At 39.0% G+C, this 20,422-nt stretch overlaps 1 protein-coding gene across 4 annotated transcripts; it reads right to left on the bottom strand.

Moving 5' to 3' along the window:
- Window positions 1-840: 840 nt before the first annotated feature.
- On the bottom strand, window positions 841-19,552 carry LOC136478309 (UDP-glucose:glycoprotein glucosyltransferase-like). Of its 4 annotated transcripts, XM_066476711.1 has the most exons (38): window positions 19,210-19,552; window positions 17,552-17,839; window positions 17,429-17,512; window positions 17,197-17,350; window positions 16,412-16,583; window positions 16,089-16,162; window positions 15,882-15,978; window positions 15,607-15,719; window positions 15,370-15,485; window positions 13,871-13,928; window positions 12,956-13,108; window positions 12,517-12,615; window positions 12,269-12,409; window positions 11,608-11,676; window positions 10,554-10,642; window positions 10,043-10,205; window positions 9,650-9,784; window positions 9,476-9,578; window positions 9,293-9,387; window positions 9,097-9,209; window positions 8,768-8,978; window positions 8,449-8,517; window positions 7,948-8,093; window positions 7,471-7,572; window positions 6,186-6,333; window positions 5,516-5,572; window positions 5,309-5,439; window positions 5,135-5,223; window positions 4,753-5,066; window positions 4,582-4,674; window positions 3,889-3,950; window positions 3,299-3,401; window positions 3,043-3,201; window positions 2,778-2,918; window positions 2,614-2,657; window positions 2,415-2,529; window positions 1,699-1,851; window positions 841-1,619 (listed from the first exon to the last, which is right to left on the bottom strand). In XM_066476711.1, the coding sequence occupies exons 1-38, from the start codon at window positions 19,386-19,388 to the stop codon at window positions 1,449-1,451; spliced, it is 4,803 nt and encodes a 1,600-aa protein (XP_066332808.1). In that variant the 5' UTR covers window positions 19,389-19,552; the 3' UTR covers window positions 841-1,448. The 4 variants fall into 4 exon arrangements, with proteins under 4 accessions (XP_066332808.1, XP_066332805.1, XP_066332807.1 ...); XM_066476708.1 differs by having other exon boundaries at window positions 17,429-17,839; XM_066476710.1 differs by having other exon boundaries at window positions 7,471-7,560; window positions 17,429-17,839.
- Window positions 19,553-20,422: the final 870 nt, after the last annotated feature.

Here is a 20,422-nt window from a genome sequence, read left to right as displayed (position 1 = left end):
CACGCATGAGCCCTAGCTTCTCACAGCGAAAAGGAATGCAATAATAATCGATCAACGGCGCTCGGTCCCCGAGATGGGGAAGACGCGGGCAATGTCAAACACGTAGCGTGAACCTAGGTAAACCATGGTACAGAGATGGGATTTCCGAGCTGAGCCGAGGCGAGGGGACGACGAGAAGCTGGGGAAAGGGCCATGGCTGCTACTGCTGTACGTCGACCACCGGGCATCACGGATCTTGCGACGACGACGTCTAGAGATCATCGCCACTGCCGGTGCTCCAAACTAGACTGGAATGTACGCCAACATCTCCATGGAGTTTGCTGCACAGTGGGGGCAAAGATGCTAGCGCCAGTTATTAGAACCGAGCGAGGGCACGTTTTATTTTTATTCGAGCGAGCACGGTGAGGCTTTGCAGTCACAAATATGCTTTCGTCGGAAGCTTAACCAGAGCCATTTTCGTTCGGTTCATCACGAGACCTGTGCTCTTCGTTCCACGTTTGCCGAACTCATGCCACAGTGGCGCACAACGCCGTCCAATGCCAGTACGGCTACCGCATACGGCGCCAACGTAGTAGCGTACAATACAAGCATGGGCCTAGTTTCCTTTAGCTCGTTGACCTCAGGACGCGTCGACTCGCGGCGACCGTGCTATTTTCCCGTCAAAAGAGAGAACCGCGGCCAAGGATCCAGTAGCTAACACGCTACTATTACACTAACTAGTGCTGCACAACGCATCAAGGCAAACGGGCTAAAAATTCTCAAGGGAGCATGTGCGTGCGTGTGCCGATGGGCAATGGTGAGGCACTTTGCTGTCCTGTGCTGGAGCCTCTCGAGATATCAACACAGTATAACAGTAGATGCCCTGCCCACAATGGCCTGCTGTTAAGGTAGAAAATTTTGATGTATACAAATTACATGCGACAGGCATTATTGTCTTACTGAGTGTTTCAAACACCCATTTAAAAACTACTACAAAATTCTCGGGCATTTTAGTTAGCTGCCAGCTTGCTGCTAGCCTTCGACTGGCAGCCAATAAATTTTACAGCGTCTCAAGGAGATCTTAAATATGTGAATTGTTGACCATTACAGTGTATGTGTATGCAGCAGATAGCAGACGAGTTCTTCACCCCAGCTGGCTGACTTGCTAACCTATTCTGACAGCCATACTGGACGCAGCGTCCCCACCATTTGATTGGGTTAAAGGTCTTGAAACTATTAGTGTAAACAAAATACCTGAATTGCGTTGCATGTCTGATGGCGAAAAACTTCAGGCGCAAAATCAACATAGTCCAGGATTCCAGGTGTAGTGTTTTTGACAAATTTGTATTGCATGGTACCTGAGTTAAACTATCCCTCTGCACTCCACTAGCTATATGCCTGTGTCCTGAACTGCTGCCGAGTCGCCAAACATTCTGTCAGCAAGATGAATCCAGGGAAACAGCTTGCGATCATAGCTCATCTTTCACATCCTGATCAGTGCCTTTATCTTCGGCCTTTGGTGTCTCAGATGGTGGGGGTGTGGCTTCTGGAGACTTGACATCGTCGCCCAAAATTCGTGCAGTGAACTGGCGTGCTTCGCTGTCAAGACCAGCCCACTCCGGAACTATTCTTCTAGCACCCTGGAAAGAGGTAGTACAAGTTTAGCAAATTAATACAAACAAAAAACAATAAGAAACTCCCAGTGGGACATAATTTTACCTGAAGCTTTGGCTCCTTTGTCATTGGATTGTTGCATAGATCAATGGTCTTTGCTCTTGCCTTCGTGGCATTTCCACACCAAGATTCACACCACAGCCATTCTTGTGGAAGAGAGAATATAGGCACGGTATGTTGGGCGTAATTCGGGAGATCCTGAATATTAATGTGTCCCAAGTAAGCATTGCAACACCCATTTATACAGAAACAATTATATAACATGAAACAGTAACACAAATACAGAATCTTGAAATGTCAGCCATGTCCAAAATAACAAATCGCACTTGTGTACTTGCTTTGGATTTGGCAAAAATCCTGGCACACCCCCAAAAATAGGAAGTACCTAATACGCTGGACTCATAACTTTAGTTGCAACCTTGCTTCTAAATTTTACATGAAGTTGATCAAAATATTATCTTTATTCTTTTCATCCTCTTGTTTTTGTTAGTATAGTTGGTAGGTAGAATATTGTGATCTGGTACAATATATGTATCCGGCCAGCAGCCAGGTGTCTTGCCCCCCAAGTCTCTGTACTCTATATATAACGCTTGAGAGGCTCGATGCAAGACATCTACGCATTACAATCAATCCAATCATTCAAAAGCCATATCTTGTCTTACATTTTTATCAACAATAAAAACCAAGTTTGCACCCAGCAATGATGGGCCCATCCACCTATTTTGTGTAAGGTCAAATAGACGCATTAGCAAGTCATTTACCTGATCAAGATTGGAGAGACTATTGGAGTCCTTGCTGAGTTGTTCATAGAAAACACGAAGAGTATCCCCAGAAGCAGTTTGCCGAAATTTGGCCAAATCAACAACATAAAGCGCACTGGAATACCACCAAGCACATCGTTTTAAAACAACACTAGAAATAGTTTGATTACAGCATAATTGGATGGAAAACATCACCTACCTGATATGGTATGGTCTTCCTCGCAGATGATCTTTCCAAAAACCCTTCACAGAGGATAAAAGAAAGTGTCAGCAAAAAACTTGAGAAAAATAGTCCACTTTTATATTATTACCATGAACAACTGTGTGTGCAGTAACATGATTTATTATAGATCAGTGACTAACTTGCTTCCAAAATCGATAACCATCCATATCCTTGTTGTTATCACAGAATGGAGTATATGCAAGCGGGCGACCCTTCAGGTTCATGTCATACAATTCTCCCATGTCTGCTCTCACAATTTGATCAGCATCAACGAAAATCACCTATACAGAAAGTATCATGGGAAAAGTTATTAGAAATAAACATGCCCAGATTGCTTTAATGTTCTAAAGAAGAGAGTGATGAAATTGCACAGATCACAAGCTGATCAGAACAGCAGGGGGTTACCTTCCTCAGTGAAAGTGGAAATATGACGTCCAGAAATAAGATCTTATATGCCCATATAATCCTTTGCTTCTCTTTCTGCTTGTGTAACCATGTTGGCCATTTATATGTGATGAGCTCATACTCGAATCCATATTCCTGAGCCATGTGCGGTATGACATCCTGGCAGCAGGATAGTTAGAAAATAGACATGGCCAATCTTTCTGAATTAATTAATCAACCCTTAATTAATTAATCAACTCAAAGTAAGTTCATGTACCTTGAACTGTGGAGATAGATAATTCTTAATGAACCAAAACTTCACTGGCCTCTGTGTCTTTTTTAGAACACTCAAAATCATTATTTTGAGGAAACGCTCATACCTGCGACAAAAAAACTCGCAGCTAAATTACATATTCTCATTGCTTTTCAGACATGTTCGTTGGGTAGCGAATACAGTATGTTGCAAACTTCAGATGATATAATTAGGACTAAGCTCTAGGCCTCTGGTGACATTAAACTTCATGCAAGTTGGGTTTTGTTACTGTTCAGTATGGGCGAAAAAACCTAGACCAACCTAGAAATCTAGGTGGATTTATATTAAGAAGTAAATAACCACCCAAATTCGCCTCAGGTGGTTAGGGCATACACATCTACACCCTCGACCACCTGAGCTATGCTCTGTTCCATTCAGTATGAAATACAACCTGAATCATATCATGTGTTCCTCAATGATGAGAGCAACTAGACCATGTAAGGTATTAGTGAGCAATAGCAAGTGACTGGGAACATGGCATGACTACAGAAAATGATATATATATATATATTGGTAAGAAAAATAGATAAAACGTCCTAGAAATGGAGACATACAGATGCCCAGAAGCAACAGAGAATATATTTATGGTCTCCCCTTGTCTTGCATCCTTACGGTCCTGAATAAAGATATAGAAAACCCGTAAGATATTCCTCTATGCACCACACGTTGAATATAACAAGTCAAAAATAATACACACGTCCAAGGAACTACTCCGTATTTAGTTACTTCTACGGATAGAATAACTGTTTCCCTACAAATAATATTTATGATAGTTATTTTATAGATCAAGTAAAGCAAGGATATAATTATATTTCACCCATGTTTTCTAAGCAAGCGAAGAGTTGAGCTTTCAAACAAAGTTTCAGCTTTCTAAGCATTCAAGGTTCTTCTATTCTCAAAAGAAAAACACAATTGCAGTTCACTAAAACTAAATGAGAATCTCTATAGGCAGGTTTTCTGTATGTCATATTGTGTACCAATGATTCTGTACCTTTTAAGTTGCCAATGTACTTGTAGGCTCATGCAGATATGCCCCTGCAGAGTTCCTATGTAAAACTACGCTAGACTACTTGAATAATTCTCCTACATTAAATTCATGGGGTTTTGGAAGTATCCTGAATAGAAAATCTTGAATTTTTTTAAAGATCCATACTACAGGAACAATACCTAGTTTTGCTGTTTGTATGCCCTGTTTACAGTATGCGTAGTAAGATGGAACTTAGATAGCTGAAATTATGATTACTTACGGTGATTTTATCAGCTTTGTTTTTCGATGATGCATCACCACTGATAAGACTAGAAGCCCATTTCAAAAGGTTGTTATTCCAGCCTTTGTTATCCTGCATTAAAAAAAATATTTTAAAATAAGTGATGAGTAGAATTTCAAAGGTATGACAGTAACTAAACAAGAAACAGACCGTCTTTTCATGGAAGTGGTAGTCATCGGCAGCATTTAGCAACTCCTCGTGCTCCTTGCCTTTCTTCTTTTGTACTTCAATGTGCATTAGTTTGCCTCTCAAGCTATCAATGGCAATGAGTTTTGGAGGTACCTCATACAGATCGGCACTACGACCAGGAGCCAGTTGTAGGTACCACACACCAGGTGAGACCTTCATCTGCCAGTAACCCAAGTTGGCCATGACAAGTGTGTCTACCAAGTGTGGTCTTTGTTTAGTACCAAGGATAAACTGCAGACCACGGGGAGGGTCCCGGTCCTTTTCCATGCAATGACCTGAAGAAATGGCATTTGTTTGCTAAGCAATTCAGTGGAATCAAACAATGATTATAAAACGATCATACCTGTCAAGAGGAGAGCTTCAAGTTCAAATACTGCCTGCAAAGTTCTGACATCGCCGAGATTCTCTAAAAGAATGTTGTCTAAATCATGACTGCACATGGAAAATAAGCACAAGAAACTGATGATACTGCAGCATAAAAATCAATTTCTGATGATTGCTCAATATTTGAACTTACATGGCAATAACTGGTTCAACAAGCCATGGTTCTGGAACATCTATGTTCATTGTAAGTGTTTTTGACAGTGGCATATTTGCAAAGAAAGCTTTAGGTCCATGTACAGAATGATCTGTACTGCTAAAATCATCCTACATATCAAGTGGTTAAGCATTACTGCAGGTAATTAGTGTTACCATACTGATCATTAGATATATGCAGCCTTACCATCGATGGAAGAACAAATCTGTAGAAGTTTTTTAAAGGAAGATCTGCGAGGGAACTCTGAAATCATCAAGAAATGCTTACATCAAATATAGAAAAGATTATATAGTCATCTTTATGATTACACAAACTTAGTCATAGCAATTCTTTATGGATTAAAAATTTAACAAACAGTATTTTTTCAAGATTTCAAACAAATAAACCTCTGCATCTACAATATATGAGATGGGTAAAGTTGTACGTAGGACAATGATTTGCTCAAGATGCAGATCAAACAGATGATTAGATGAATGAGATATACATGCAAACCATGGCATGCAATATTACACCAATGTGTAACTTAGCTCTATTACTTACTTATTCAATAATACCGTCCATCTTCACTACTCAGTCAAAACTAAAGGTTGCAGGTAATGAAACAGCATGTGCAACCATAAAATGTTCAGGCTATCAAACTGCATTTTGCATTACTGAGCTTTCATAACAACTGAGTCAGTTAAGCAACCTAATATTCAATAGCCTCTACTAGCAGGAAGAAGGTGCACCTATATGATGATTACTTGGTTCATCTTCAGACTAATAATTCAGTTCTTCAAACTACACAGATGTTGTAGGAAAGGATCTGAATTAACTTGACGTAGAATAATAAACTAAGAAGAATAAGATTACATACAATAGGATTAAGTACAATCCTCATGCTCGGCTGAATCTGTTTCCAGAGTATGCGTAGAAGTGAGGCAAGTTTTTGCCCAATGGGACTAAGTGGATCAATGACAGCATCAATGTGAATACTTGAATTTGCATTATTCAATTTGATAGCACTGCATGACAGAATTTAATGCAAACAGTAAGTTTTTTTTATCTCAAAAGAAATGCAAGTGCTAAGATACCAAGTAAGATTCAAGAATGGTCCAAACTATATGCAGGTTGAAGCACAAACTCAGTGTATGGAACTTGAAGTTAAGTTGAGAAGGAAAGCCCTGCATTTGTGTGCAATTTGTGGATTATTTTGTAATTCTCATCAGTTTCAATGTCTAAAGCTTCTTACTTATATACTCCCTCCATTCCAAATTGTAAGTTGTTCTAGCTTATCTAGGATTCTAGGTACATAGATTTTGATATCCATCTAGATATACGCTATGTCTAGATACATAGCTTTTACTATGTGTCTAGAAAAGATAGCCGTGGGAGTAGATAGGAACTGAGCCTAGCTCAGTTGGTCCAGTGCATGGCGACAACCCAAGTTCAAGTCCTTGTCAAGGCGAATTTGGGTGTCCATTTCTTCTTAATTATTAAAATACCACCTAGTTCCTCCTTAGGTTGGTCGAGTTTTCTTACTCAGTGACCTAAGAGGATTAAGGTCCAACAAGCTATGTGCAGTTCAACAAAGTTCACTCCCATTAGTATTTCAAAATACATAGCAGTGTTTCCTTGGTTGAAGAAAGTCCCAAAATCAAGCGAGACAGGCTGACAGCATAACAATACTGTTGCCATGATACCAAGCAAGGAATGTTCCAATTAAATAATGGACCAGAAAATATACCATTTGGTGTTTCTAGAATAATTTCATTGATAATACAGAAGTGTCTAATACTAAAATAGAACCGCAGCCATTAGAAATGGACGTGACCCACAGTCGAGTTTGAGGACGACTTTATATTATTAGGGCCATTACTCTAAATTATAATGATTCAGTTTCTACCAAATTTCTTTTCTGATTTTGTTGACCTTCTACTTGTCCAATTCTGTAGAGTTTTAAGGGAAACAGTTAGTTTCCAGCAAGGTCGTATGTTCCTCGGTTCCTCCTGAAAGTTGTTTGCTCAGTGATAGGCCAGTTACCGGTATGACCAGCATGTGTCAATGGTCTAGTATGGTGATACCGTGTTACAAATAGCAGTACTTGATAATAACATATATTGCACAGCATGTTTCTCCTTGGAAAACAAATCTAGAAATACCTATGTTCTGCATGTAAAATCTCAAAATGGGCTCTTTCAGATGTCCTTTCACGAACAGACATCGATGATGAGATCAACATGGCAATGTCGCTGTAGAATTGGCTACAAAGAAAGTACATAGATTAGGATTTATCTTACTTTCAAAAAAAAAAGATTAGGATTTATCAAAAACAAAAGGATGTGACATCGTATTTTATTCTTCATTCAAGATAAGTGTTACTTCGAGACCAAATTATTTCTGTATAGCAAATATAGGGACGTATTTAACTGTCACCTATAAAAGATAAAAAAAAGGAAGAAAGCAAAAATGGCGAAAAAAATCCAGAAACTTGTGAGGTATCCATACCAAATGGTTGACTACAGAGGAACAGAGTGTAGCAAAGTCACTATTTAAAAATACACCAAATCAGACTAGTCCATACAGTGCAGCTATTAAAGGTTTACAAGGCAATGGACTATAGCATGCCTGATACTTACCTTGTCAGGTCATCAGGGTCAACACCAGCAAACTCAACCTCTTCAATTATTTCAAATATGTATTTTGTTCTCAAATCATACTCGATAGACTCAAGGAGACCTAAGTCATTGGCTAGAAATGATTCTCCTTCATTCATAATAAAAACCTGAAAGTTACGACATAATGTAAGTACCTAACTTCATGAGCTGCTTTAGAAATCAGTTAATATGAACCTTGTGACTAAATTAATTATTATCTTGAGCACAAAAGTCAAGATAAACAAATAATGTATCACTAGTAAACTGAACCAAGACTTTTTTTTTCCCCCATGAAGACACGAGAACTGAACTGCACCAAGAATTATTAGCCATTAAAGCTGATTTAGACAAGAACCATAAAGCTTACCCGTCCATTGGTGATCACAGCATTACTAGCAATACTAATAATAAATAATGGCATATTGCTAGTCACCATGAATTATGGGCCATTAAACTGATTTAGACAAGAACCATAAAGCTTACCCGTCCATTGGTGATCACAGCATTACTACCAAACACAAGCCCCAATTGCCCAAATAAGAAGTCAGATAACTGCACGAATAAAGAAACAAATGTTACAGTTCTGAGAAAAAAAGACAAGAAACCGAGGGAAAATTAGGAAAGCACTAGGAAAAAAAGCTGAAACATTAGGCAAACTGTCTGGTGAGTGAGAACACGTTGGTCTTCCGTAATGGCAATATTAATTTGGTTAATACAGCTAATATATGAATTACACATAGTTATGACTTACTTAAGAGAGAACTTGCAAAGAGAGGGAAAACTCAGATACAGAACTACAGACCTTATCGATCCCTTTGAGAACTGTATCAGCAGAGAAACTTTTAAACCACGCTTTGTAGTCATCAACAGGCAAAGCAGTTTCAGCAGCTAAGGTATAGACCTTTTCCATCATATTTCTAGTCCAATCGTCAGCAACGGATGAGGCAGGCAAAGGTTGGGCTTCATAAAATTTCAAGAGCCCGTGCAGGAAGACCAATACCTTTTCTTTATAGCTATCACAAGAAAACTACTAGATTAGATTATAAAAATAAGTATGAAATGTTAAGAACATCAACAATTGTCTGTAAAGTGCAGCCTTTAACCTGGGGGGTAAGTGTACGAGGATCAAACCTGAAAGAAGAAATAGTTCTATCGAAGATATCTTTCAGAAGTAAAATAGGTGATGAAGCACCAGTGCGGACATAAAGTAGCAGACCAACACGAGCTCTATCAGATCTGTCCATCTGTATGGCAAAAAGCAAGACAATGTCAACAGAAACATCATGAATAGCACATTAAATAGGTACGGAAGACATGCTGCATCTACCAGGTAACGTATGGCCTCAGAAAGCAATTTTGTTCCAACTTTTGATGAAAGATCAATAGCAAGTAGATGAGTAACAGGTTTTGCATCATCTGTAGCTTCAGACAAATTTAACAGCTATATGTAGAACAGCAATAATCTTTACGACGGATGACATAATACAAAAAAGAGTTATAAGAAGCATACTTCCAGGAGACTGTAAGTAATTCATGTCATTAAATACAGAGCTGTCCTGATGATACGATGCAAAGAGCGAAACAAATTTCTTCTCTGCACTCTTGCCAGTAATCTGAAGGAAAATAACATCATTATTGGAGTGAAAATAAGTGAACTGCACTTTTCAGAAATGTTTGTACTTACTGATGGGTTGTACCGCTTGTAGCTATTTTCTGACAAAAACTTCTCTAAAACATCTGTATGGGACTGGATATGCCCATAATAAACTTGTTCTTGAATCCTAGGAAGCTCATCATTCATAGCATTCATGGTCGCTTCCTTTGGGGAGTATAAATGATAGAAAAAAAATGGCACATATCAGTAATTCCTTCAAAAGATATTATGTACTTCCCTTATCAGTAATTTCTTCAAAAGATCTTATGCACTTTCCTTATTGATACCAAGAAAGCCAATCAGTTGCTATTTTAAATTTAAATATTCATAAGCCTGATGCTTCTCAATTTATTAAACTCGAATTTGGATAAGTAATTCTACCTCATTGATTTATTAAACTTGAATTTGGATAAGTAATTATACCTCACTTGCTTCATGGACGAATCCATTCATCAATAGAGAACACTGGAGTTTATACAAACCAAGCTTGTGAACAAAACGAGAACTTTCTTCAGCCTCCTGCTTGTACACGTTCTCTTTTTGCAACTTTAGCAGCACATCTTGTGGATGAGATTTAGCGTTTGACCTGAATGTTGCCGAAAAACAAGAATGAAAAAAATAATAATAACATGCTAGGTCAGTAATCTCCAACAACATGCTTCCTCTGTTACAAATAGGTCACTTCATCTTTTTCCTAAGTCAAACTTCTCTAACTTTGACTAAGTTTTTATAAAAATATATTAACATCTACAGGTTCACATTAAATGCACTATCAAGACATATTTCATAGAAAATTTAATGAAACTAATTTGATATTGTAGATGATGGTGCATTTTTCTAAAAACCTTGTCAAAGTTATAAAAGTGACTTACGACAAAGCTAAAGTGACTTATACTTAGGAACACAAGCAGTATAGTTCAGTAAACATGCTTACAATAGTGAATCAACAAATGCCCCTTCAACTTGATGAGCTTCCACAAGCTCTTCATTGTAGTCATCTTCACCATTCCTTGATTTATGTATCTGTGGAAGATAGCAATAATACAAAGTTTCAGAACAAAAACAGGCAGTGACTAATAACTAATGTGGCGCATAGTTAATCTCTCCAAATCGCGCGGGCGTGAAAGGCGGGAGGGGACGTGCATTTTTGAGAAAAAGCTAACAACATAATGCAAAGAACTGGATTGTTTTTTTATTATTATGAAAGAATGATAACATGGTTCCACGACCAAATGACACTATTCTAATTTGAAGTCTACAGCACAAGTTTTCATTTGTTGTCAAAATTGCTAAACAAACAGATCTGTATTCTTGCCAAATTTCTAAACTAACCTGGTACTCTCAACCAACAAACACATAGCTAGTTAATTAGCTGTTTAGTTGGATTCATAGATCAACAAAATATCCACCAATAATATTTCAAAACAAATAAATCAAGGAAATAAAATAGGGCGCGATTAGGCATATTAAGGGTTAGCTAGGAAAGTTCAGCTAAAAATGGTGAATTGCCAATAATTTGGACAAAAATTAGTCCCAAGCTGCCAAACAATCATGGCAGCATTTATGGAACAACTATCAATTTTTTTTTTATTTTCATTTTTCAGTGAAAAATAAATGAGAAAGATGCCAGTTCATCAACAGTAGGCATGCTGGCACCTCATGTACATGAGAACATTTTTTTGACCCGTCAGTTAAGCTGAAAGAGATGAGTGAATATGCAGTAGCTTGTTTAGTCCTTCTATTCAGGGTAAAACTGAATGCCTCACACATGTCATTTGATATTCAGAAGGGAAAAATACTGCCGCAAAGATAAGAATCTTATGCTAAAACCAAGCTTACTTCTATGTAAAAATCAATTTTACAGAACTATTGAGCACAGAAACAATCAAAAATAACCAACCACGCAAAATCTTATCAGCAGCTAGAAATTATCTTTAAGGACCGGCTCTTTATCTCAATTATAACTGGAAACTCATTGGTTCACTCACATTGCTGAGAAATTGGAATGCCAACTGTGTTGAGTACGTTTCTTTGATGTACAAGAAAAGCCTTGTTATCTGGATATATAGAGGAAAAGTTAGCAAAGATAGCACATAAGTATCTTTAATAATAACACAAAAGTATCTAATCAATTTTATGTTGGTCCAATTTCATACAATAAAACCTAGTATGCTAGAGGGCATGATTCCTAAAAAATAAAAACGGACATCTTTGTTAGAATTAATTGCTATTTACTTTTAATCACCTAGTTACTTGTGTAATCTCCTAGCTTTAATCTCCTAGCTAGCTGTGCTGAGTTAATGCCCAGCTGGCCCCTTGGGGTTCGGCTGGCCTCTTGGGACTCGGCTGGCCCTTTGGGTCACCCTCCTCCTCTCTTTTTATATGTAATCTCTTCTGTAAACTCAATACAAGGAATCTAAGCCTGTTAGGCTATTGTCTATCAATCTTGATGATGACATGGAGGAAATGTGGATGTACACTCTGATCATTATTTCATATACCAAAAACGCATTAGTAGGCACGGAAAGAAGGTAAACAATCAACACCAACATAAGGTGGTTTATGATATAATATAGAGCAAGTTACCTGTTTCATTTATCAAAGCAAAGAACTCAAGAAATTGCAGTAAAAAATATTAGAAATGATTACCAAAATCGAAGTGTCTTCTCCATTATTTGTAAGAGTGTCATCACTTTCTTCAATGACATTGATGAATCTTGAAGAATGCATTATGATACCAAACCTTATAGGGACACCATCTTGATATAGAGATAGGATCATGTCAATGGTCTGTATAGTTTTAAGAGAAAACCGAAATAGATACTGGATGTCAGTAAACAGTAGTAGTGCAGGCAAACGAAGAGCTGGAACTTAAAAACTGTAAGCAAGAGACTAGCCTCTGCACCGCAGGCTGAAGCAGGATCAAGCACATAAACAGAGTGGAATAGATTTTTACGGATGTACCGCATCTGACCAGGGAAGACCGGCATCAAGAGCTACAAAGGAAAAGGGGGGAGAGACCATCGTTGAAATTACATAAGGTAAAACTGGTTGTAGTTGTGTGATACAACATGACCAGGGAATACAGAAAAAGATTAGGCAGAAACAATATCAACAATACAAGTCAAATTTATACATGCAAGCCTATCAAGAACAAATATACAGAGAAATCAATTTACACCTCTTGTTAACAGAAAGGTGAGGATATAATACTTAATTCGATACGGGCCTAAAGGCAACATATATTGCAATTCCTTATTTTCTTGGCAAAGCAAAGCAAAATTCAAATGATAATTTCCGCTCAATGACACCAAGAAATTGAGAAGAGAACAAAACCTCCTGGATGTTGCTTCTCCATCTTCTATACATGTCATCTTCCTCCAAGTTATTAATGTAATGCACATGAGAAGACCGGAAGTCCACACGGAAAGAATTAGATTCTGCTGGTGGAGGAGCTGACAGGATCTTGTGGGCAGCACTTTGAGGCAACTTGTAAACATTAGACATCATTTAGAAAATAACTCACAGCAAGAAAGTGAAATACATATCAAATACTAGAAAGAATGATAGAATTTCAGAAAAATCAGAAGCAATGCAATCTCATGCTCAGACGACAAAATATGCTACATGTTTTTTACCAAGACCATGCATGCTGAACATCAATATGATTTGACTTAGGAGAGTTTATTGTTACTTTTACAGGACTTGATCCTGCACTTCTGTGTTTTTTATCATTAAAAACAAATATGATAGCCAATGGCACCATTTGGAAAAGAACAAATAAACATTTCAAATCCTAACTACAGAACAGAAATAGCCTTTTACAAATAAAATGTACTTAGTCCTACTAATATTTTGAGAATTCAAGTTAGTTACTACGCCGAATGTTGCATTGTCAAACCAAAACAATTTTAAGTATTTAAAGGCACCAAGGTCTGGTGCAGTGATGAGAGCTGTCTCACGGAGTTACCAGGTCGTGGGTTCGAAGCAGCCTCTCCGCAGATTTGCGGGGGGAAGGCTTGCCTCGTTTTTTCCCTTCCCCAGACCCCACTCATGTGGGAGCCTCCGGCACTGGGTCTGCCCTTTTTTTAAAGGCACCAAGGCAGAGTTCATATGGCCAAAAAGCTATAAGATGACAAAAGGCTAAATAGTAGCATCAGAACATAGAGCTCTGGAAGAAGCATTGATGCATTAAAAAAGAAGCTGGAGTGAGACAAAAATGGTCCTCCAAACATATTTCTTGAACTTCACCTTTAACCGGACGAACTGATCAGCCAGGGATAATTCTCCATGGACCATATCCATTAACCTGTTGAATAAACCATAACAAAATGTCTACTTTAGTTATCACGTGATTGGACAGTAAATTTATGTTCATTTTTAGTGAATCAGCTACTGAAGTCTCAAAAGAAGATGAAAACACAACATATTAGCAAATACAGAAACTGTGTGCCTGGTAGAATATCTTATCAGGACAGAGGTACAAGGACGATGGAAGGGGGTTCAGCACCTGCTGCTTTCTTACGTCTTTGCCAGGCAATTATGGTTCACTTTCCTCCTCTCTGTTGGACTGCATGATCTAGCACTACAGGTGGGAGAAATCTCCTTTGATGATCGGCAGGCAAGGATAAGCAATGAGGTAGATGGTATGGCCCCAGAAAGGGACTTAGGGGCTTGGTCCATTTGGAACCAGAGGAACCGCTGCGTTTTCGATGGAGCATCGCTCAACTTAGCTAGAGCAATCCTGCTCGCCAAGAAGGAAATGCATCTTTGGGGTCTGGCCGGGGCCTGGGGTATTTCTTACCTCGTGGCCAATGCGATGGGGTCCTAGGTGTTTGTGTGGTAGAGGTTGTTGTCTGTCTAGGAAAAGGTGAAATTGTAAGGTTTTCTTGAGTGGGTGTGGGTAGGTGTGTGTTGTAAGGGCTCTTACCCCTTTTTCTTCTTATATAATAAATAATACACAGCTCTGATGAATGTTCAAGAGATATAGACAAAGACGATGGTGAAGAGTAGCTTGACAACGAGCAAAGGGTACAGAGCTAAAGAAATGTGAGAAGCTGGTGGAGAGAAAAGGTGAACAAATTGACAAGAGCTATCATACATACTTTACTAACAAAATCAACAAATCCTCCTGAATGAGTTAACAGAAATTTGGAGAAAATTATAAGCAACTTTTGTTCCATCGCTTCTCAACAACAGTTCCAAGTAATCAGCTCGTTGGGAGTATGTTCTTTCCATTCGGTTTGGCTGTGAACTTGTGGGTGGAAGTTTGGGTATGTGGCATTTCCCTTCAAAAGAAACGATATAATATTATTGTTCAATATTCTTCTTACATTATAAGATTGGAATCGCCAGAATTGTGATAATTCATTAGTGGCCGCATAGCCTCTAACGGAAAGCAGCGTGGAATCACTAGCCGGGTGTTCAAGGAATCAAGGGTACACTGACTTGAGTCTATTTTCATTTCCCTTTAAAAGAGACGATATAATATTATTGTCCAATATTCTTCTTACATTATAAGATTGGAATCGCCAGAATTGTGATAATTCATTAGTGGCCGCATAGCCTCTAACGGAAAGCAGCGTGGAATCACTAGCCGGGTGTTCAAGGAATCAAGGGTACACTGACTTGAGTCTATTTTGGTCTGCCCAAGGCAAGAAGCAAATAGCTAAGGTACTCTTGCCAAGCAAAGGTAAAACAAAGAGTACAAATAAGAAACAACACTATCCAGGAAGTAAGGTAGAACATACAGGTAAAGATCAAGATCCTCAATATTGATCAAAGCACCATTCAAAGCCATCAATGACTTGCCAGGTGGAACCATCCGCTGATTTGCAATAATTTCATCTTTGATCGAATCGTCAAGCTGTACAAGCATGATATTGTTGTAAGTAACAGCCGAATCCACTTCATAATTTGGATGAATGTATTGGAAATAAAGTAGAGAAACAAAGGCATGTTTTAAAGTGAGGAAGATGTAACTGTACCTTCATTCGTGATAGAGAAGAAACTATACTTGGGAAATTTTGACTGATTTCCTGCATTGACTGTAAAGGGTCGGATGCTTGAACGATCCGCTGTGCTGTCTGATGACCCAGATCTGCGGTGTGGAGCATACCATAAATGAAAAAGGTGCTTCAATAATACAAAAGTGCACTCACAGTTTTCCCATACAAAAAATGATCCATTGCTGTTGGACAAAACAAAATATGATATAAATCTGAGGAACACCTATCGATTTATGGCAAGTGGGCAACAATACCTTTGAGTTCCCAGACTTCAAGTGTATCAGACACTGTCGATGACAATAGATAATCTCTGAAGGCCATAATCTCAGCATTTAGCTCTGGCTTGCGTTCCTAGAAATCAATAGAACATAGAAATAATATTAACACTTCTTTATTTATGCATCACAGAGCTTGTGTTCCTGGACTCAATAGAACATAGAAAATCTCTGAATTGAACGAACCAAAATCTTGGAAAATATAAACCCTCTGACTTCTTGACTGAGGTCCTCTGTCTTAGGATCTTCTAGAGGAACACCTGGAAAGGAAAGAAATAACAGGGCTTAATCAGTGGATTGCAGGGCTCCATCAGCCTGAGAAATAATCTTTTCTACTTAAATAAACTATTTCACAGAAAGGAGTAGGCTGTAGGGGGTTTTCCCTTTCTGCTTGTTGCATTTTCAGCAATATATATTTACTTGTTAATTCCATATTTATTTTTCATTTTCAGAAAGAACTAAGCAGAAACCAATGTGCTGTCTGGTGCAAAGAAAACAGCTAGAGTTACCCTTCTTTATAGCAGTGTCATCCATAGCTTTGTATTCCATGTTTTTTAGGGCAAGCTCCACCCCATAACCACTCAAGGTGACTGCATCTACAGCACCAACTGAACCACAAAAGGTGGACGTAGTCCCACATCCAGATGGTAGGACAGGACGCAGAGCATACCTGACTTTTCCCTATGAACAGCACACAAAGTAAAATTAGGCAAGCGAAACATGAAGTGGGACCAAAGGAAACACACACTAGATACTCATAGCAAATAGCCAAATAAAATTTGCACGCAAAATCTAGAAGAGATATTCATGATTGAATTTGGAGATCAAACAGTATCACTATTAGAAATGGCAAGCTGAAGAAAAAGTGTTAGGCCCTCAACAGATTATCATGATTGTTCATAAACCCATATATGTTTCCTTCTGGTCAATACATGTAGAAAGAGAAAGGATCTTAAGCAAAAACAAGATACCACACTGTCATAAGGACATGGCATGATTAACAGAAATATAAACAATAAAATCTTCGCATCAATTACTGCTGTGACAAATTAATTAAGTTCTCTTGCCATGTGTGAAAGGTGAACTCTAACGAGGCATAGGCTATCAGTGTTTGCACGTTGAAGAAATGGTAGAAACACCCCTATACCATTATATGTTGAAGGATAGTTCACAAACAAATAATGACCTTGTACTAGACCAAATGGCTCAATTTTTCTTGTGATTATTATTTCCTCATGAAGTCATGATCTCATATGCCCTGAAGTACACCACAAAACAGGCAAGTGTATGTTACCTGCTTTGATGCTTCTGCTAGTTGAACATGCATTTCTTTGAAGCATTTTGTCCCAACAGCCCCATAAAATATAGCAACCGGAGCAGTAATATTTGTGCGAGGATATATATGGTCAAAGTCAAAGAGTTCAGGATGTTCAGTGGAATCCATAGCTCTGTTCAACAAATCTTCTGAGTTGTCATCTTACAGCTTGAGAAAAGGGGAAGTTTTAAGAATAAGGGAAGGTACTTACAGCTTGCCCAATCCCCCAAGCCATTCATGTAGATCGGCTGAATTGAACAATAGAACATTCCCGGTGTCTACCCAGCAGCAAGTTCCTCCAGAAGAGCTAGGATCCACAGCCTCATCAAAAGTTTTTCCAGTGCCATGACCAGAAATTTGCTCTGGTGAATCATCAATAGGAAACGAAGATAATGACTCCTTTGCAAGTTGCCTGTATAGCACTAATCTTGGCGATGCTGATCGAAGGGTAAGAGAAAACTCAAAAATTGAAGAGAGTGGTTCATTGAGTAGTGTGCGGGCATCCTCAACAATCTTCTGGGCACAGCATTTTGCCGTTAAACATTCAGAGCCTCTCTCCAGTTCCTTCCAGTGGTCAATAAAATCCCAAAATAGATCCTTCCATTCTTTCGAAAGCAATTCGCTAACAAACGTAGTAAACAAAAGGCTCATTAGATGTCGCTTGGAACATACAACAAGTAAAGCCGATCGACCAACACCAATGCTGAAAATGTCAATTAACAAGTACTACACTACTTTTATGTTTCCTCCAGCCCGCGGAGCAAAATCAGAAGCATACAAGAGTCAACTGCCTTCCTTATTTGGTTTCTCCATTGTAAAAATAAATAAAAAAGCATATGCCATCGTTAATTATATTTAGATTATAAATGTGAAGATTTTGTAGAGTTTTGGGCCAATCCACTGTTCTCCAGAGCATAAAATAGAATCTGTTGCATACATCAGAGCAAATAGGGTACTCCAATATCTAGGATCTGACCGAGTATCTCAACTCAATGTCAGATAGGCTGCAAGGCTGGATAGCATAATTTGACTACATAATACTTATTAAATATGAATGAGTTATGGCTGCCAAAATTTTATATTAAATAAACAATCTTAATTTCCTCCAGGTTTAAATCATCTTTCAAGATTTAAACAAAGCATCTGAATATACCCTGTTACCTATATGAATCGCAGCGGTGATTATTGCTTCTACTACAATGCTTAAGAAATACTCTCACAACACACATGTAATGTCTACCAGTCTGTAGGATTTAATAGTTTTACAGCACTGAAAATAAAATAGATCACATAAACCACCAATGTGGCCTTCCTTAAGCTTTCTAATAAAGCCAGGTGGAAGCCTTTGATCTAAAAAATAAACCACCAATGTTGTAATCTAGTATGATTCAGTTCTGAAAGGATCACTGAAGGTCTGAAGCTGACCCCAGGGAAGGTTTTCTACTAAACCATGAGTCTGTTATTGGCACCCGTCAATCACCACCCAGTCACTCCAGAAATCAAGGAACCGAGCCGGTGTGAATTCCACTGACATCAGCTACTCAACTCACTCAATGCTAATCCCTAGTGACTAATTGTCAGCGCCCATCTTCCAGGTGAAACACAAGGCGAGCCAAGGTCCAGGAGGGGAAAGCGCAACAGGCCCAAGAGCTCCAAGGTAATCGGCCCGCAGTGGTCCTGTAACCAGCTGTGCCTGCGTGCCGGCTAGGATAAATAGCATCTGAGAGGGTGAAGGCAAAATCATGAATGTATTAAACCCAGTTAAACTTCGTTATATTCCAATCCTGCCATCGTTGAGGCAGGCGAACGCTACTCGGACTCTTTCTTCCTCTCCAATCCACTCCTCTTCTTCCCGATCTCCGGTCATCACCGGCGCCGGGGTTAACACTAATAAACTTACTAAACCCAAAAAAAATGTGAAGTCAAATTGGCATGCCACAATCAAGCATAGTGGCCCAGCCTACCAGTGAACAAAGCCAAAAGCAAACTCACCTGGCTTCGAGCAGCAGCGGCGTGCCAGCCCACTTGGCCCGGAGCGCAGCCTGCACGTTTTTCTGGCGGCGGATCTCAGCCCCTTGGCCGCCCGCGACGAGGCAACCCACGAGCAGAGCCGAGACCAGCGCCGCCGCGGCAGCCGAGCCCCCAGATCGGGCCCCTCGCGCCGCTGCCATGCGGGAGAGTAGCGCGCCGACCCGAAGCGCTTGTAGCTCTTCGATCCGACTGGTGCTACACGGTGGAGGCGGCTGGGCCCCGCATCAAGAGGATTTCGGAGGGTTTTGGTTCGTCGTCGACGAGATGCAGAGCGCGGTCGGAGGGAGACTTCGCCGGAGACCTGTGTGATAGAATGGTGAACTGGGAGACGGGCTTTAAAGAGCGAGGTCCTGGCCGTTGGATTGGCTCTGAACGGCCGATTATTTTTCTTAGTTCTTTCCGCTTTTGTATTTGGATGGAAGTGGGCCTCTTCTCGGAATGGTAAGAGCAATCACAGGAGACTCTCTATATCTTTCCTAAATGCTATGAATAGAATTTTTGGTAAAAAAATACTCTTCAATAGCTTGTCTAAGTGGTTATGCAGATATAGCTATCTTATATTCTGGATTTTTCGCTAGCAAAAAAATAGAAGATGAGAATAGATCTCTAGAGTGTGCACGAGATATAGAAAAGTTGTTGAAGAGTGAAAAGATTTAGAAATCGATTTTTATGGAAATAACTCTCCAAATGATGATTTAGAAGGTGAGATTTAGAAAGACTCTTAAAAATACTCTAAACAGTGACAAGGTTTTTGCATCCCCACAACTGGAAAAAGTTTTGTGGCAGAAAAAAAAACTATACACTACCGGAAATAGATGTATATCTAGATTTGTCTTAAGTTGAGTAATGTCATCTTTTATTACCAGCAATATCCACACAAAATATATACTATCTTGAAATAAAGGTCTCGTTCGGCTTACCTTATAATCCGCACTGTTCAAGAGAGTAACAGTGTTTTTCTCACAACAATTCAGCCAGAACAATACTTTTCAGCCGATTCAGCCAAGTTTCAGCAAGCCAAACGAGACAAAAAAAAAAGGGTTGAAAGTAATTTTTATAATGAAACTATGAATCTCAAACTTGGGTTATTAACTTATGTAACTTTTTTAGATATTGATAGTCAAAATTAAAAGAGATTGACTTAGAACAAAGCTAAATGGGCTTACATATCTGA

This window comes from Miscanthus floridulus, chromosome 8 (assembly GCF_019320115.1).
Source record: "Miscanthus floridulus cultivar M001 chromosome 8, ASM1932011v1, whole genome shotgun sequence".
Classification (NCBI taxonomy): domain Eukaryota; kingdom Viridiplantae; phylum Streptophyta; class Magnoliopsida; order Poales; family Poaceae; genus Miscanthus; species Miscanthus floridulus.
Note: the sequence above shows the minus strand (reverse complement) of the source record. Positions and strands in the feature narration are given on the sequence as shown.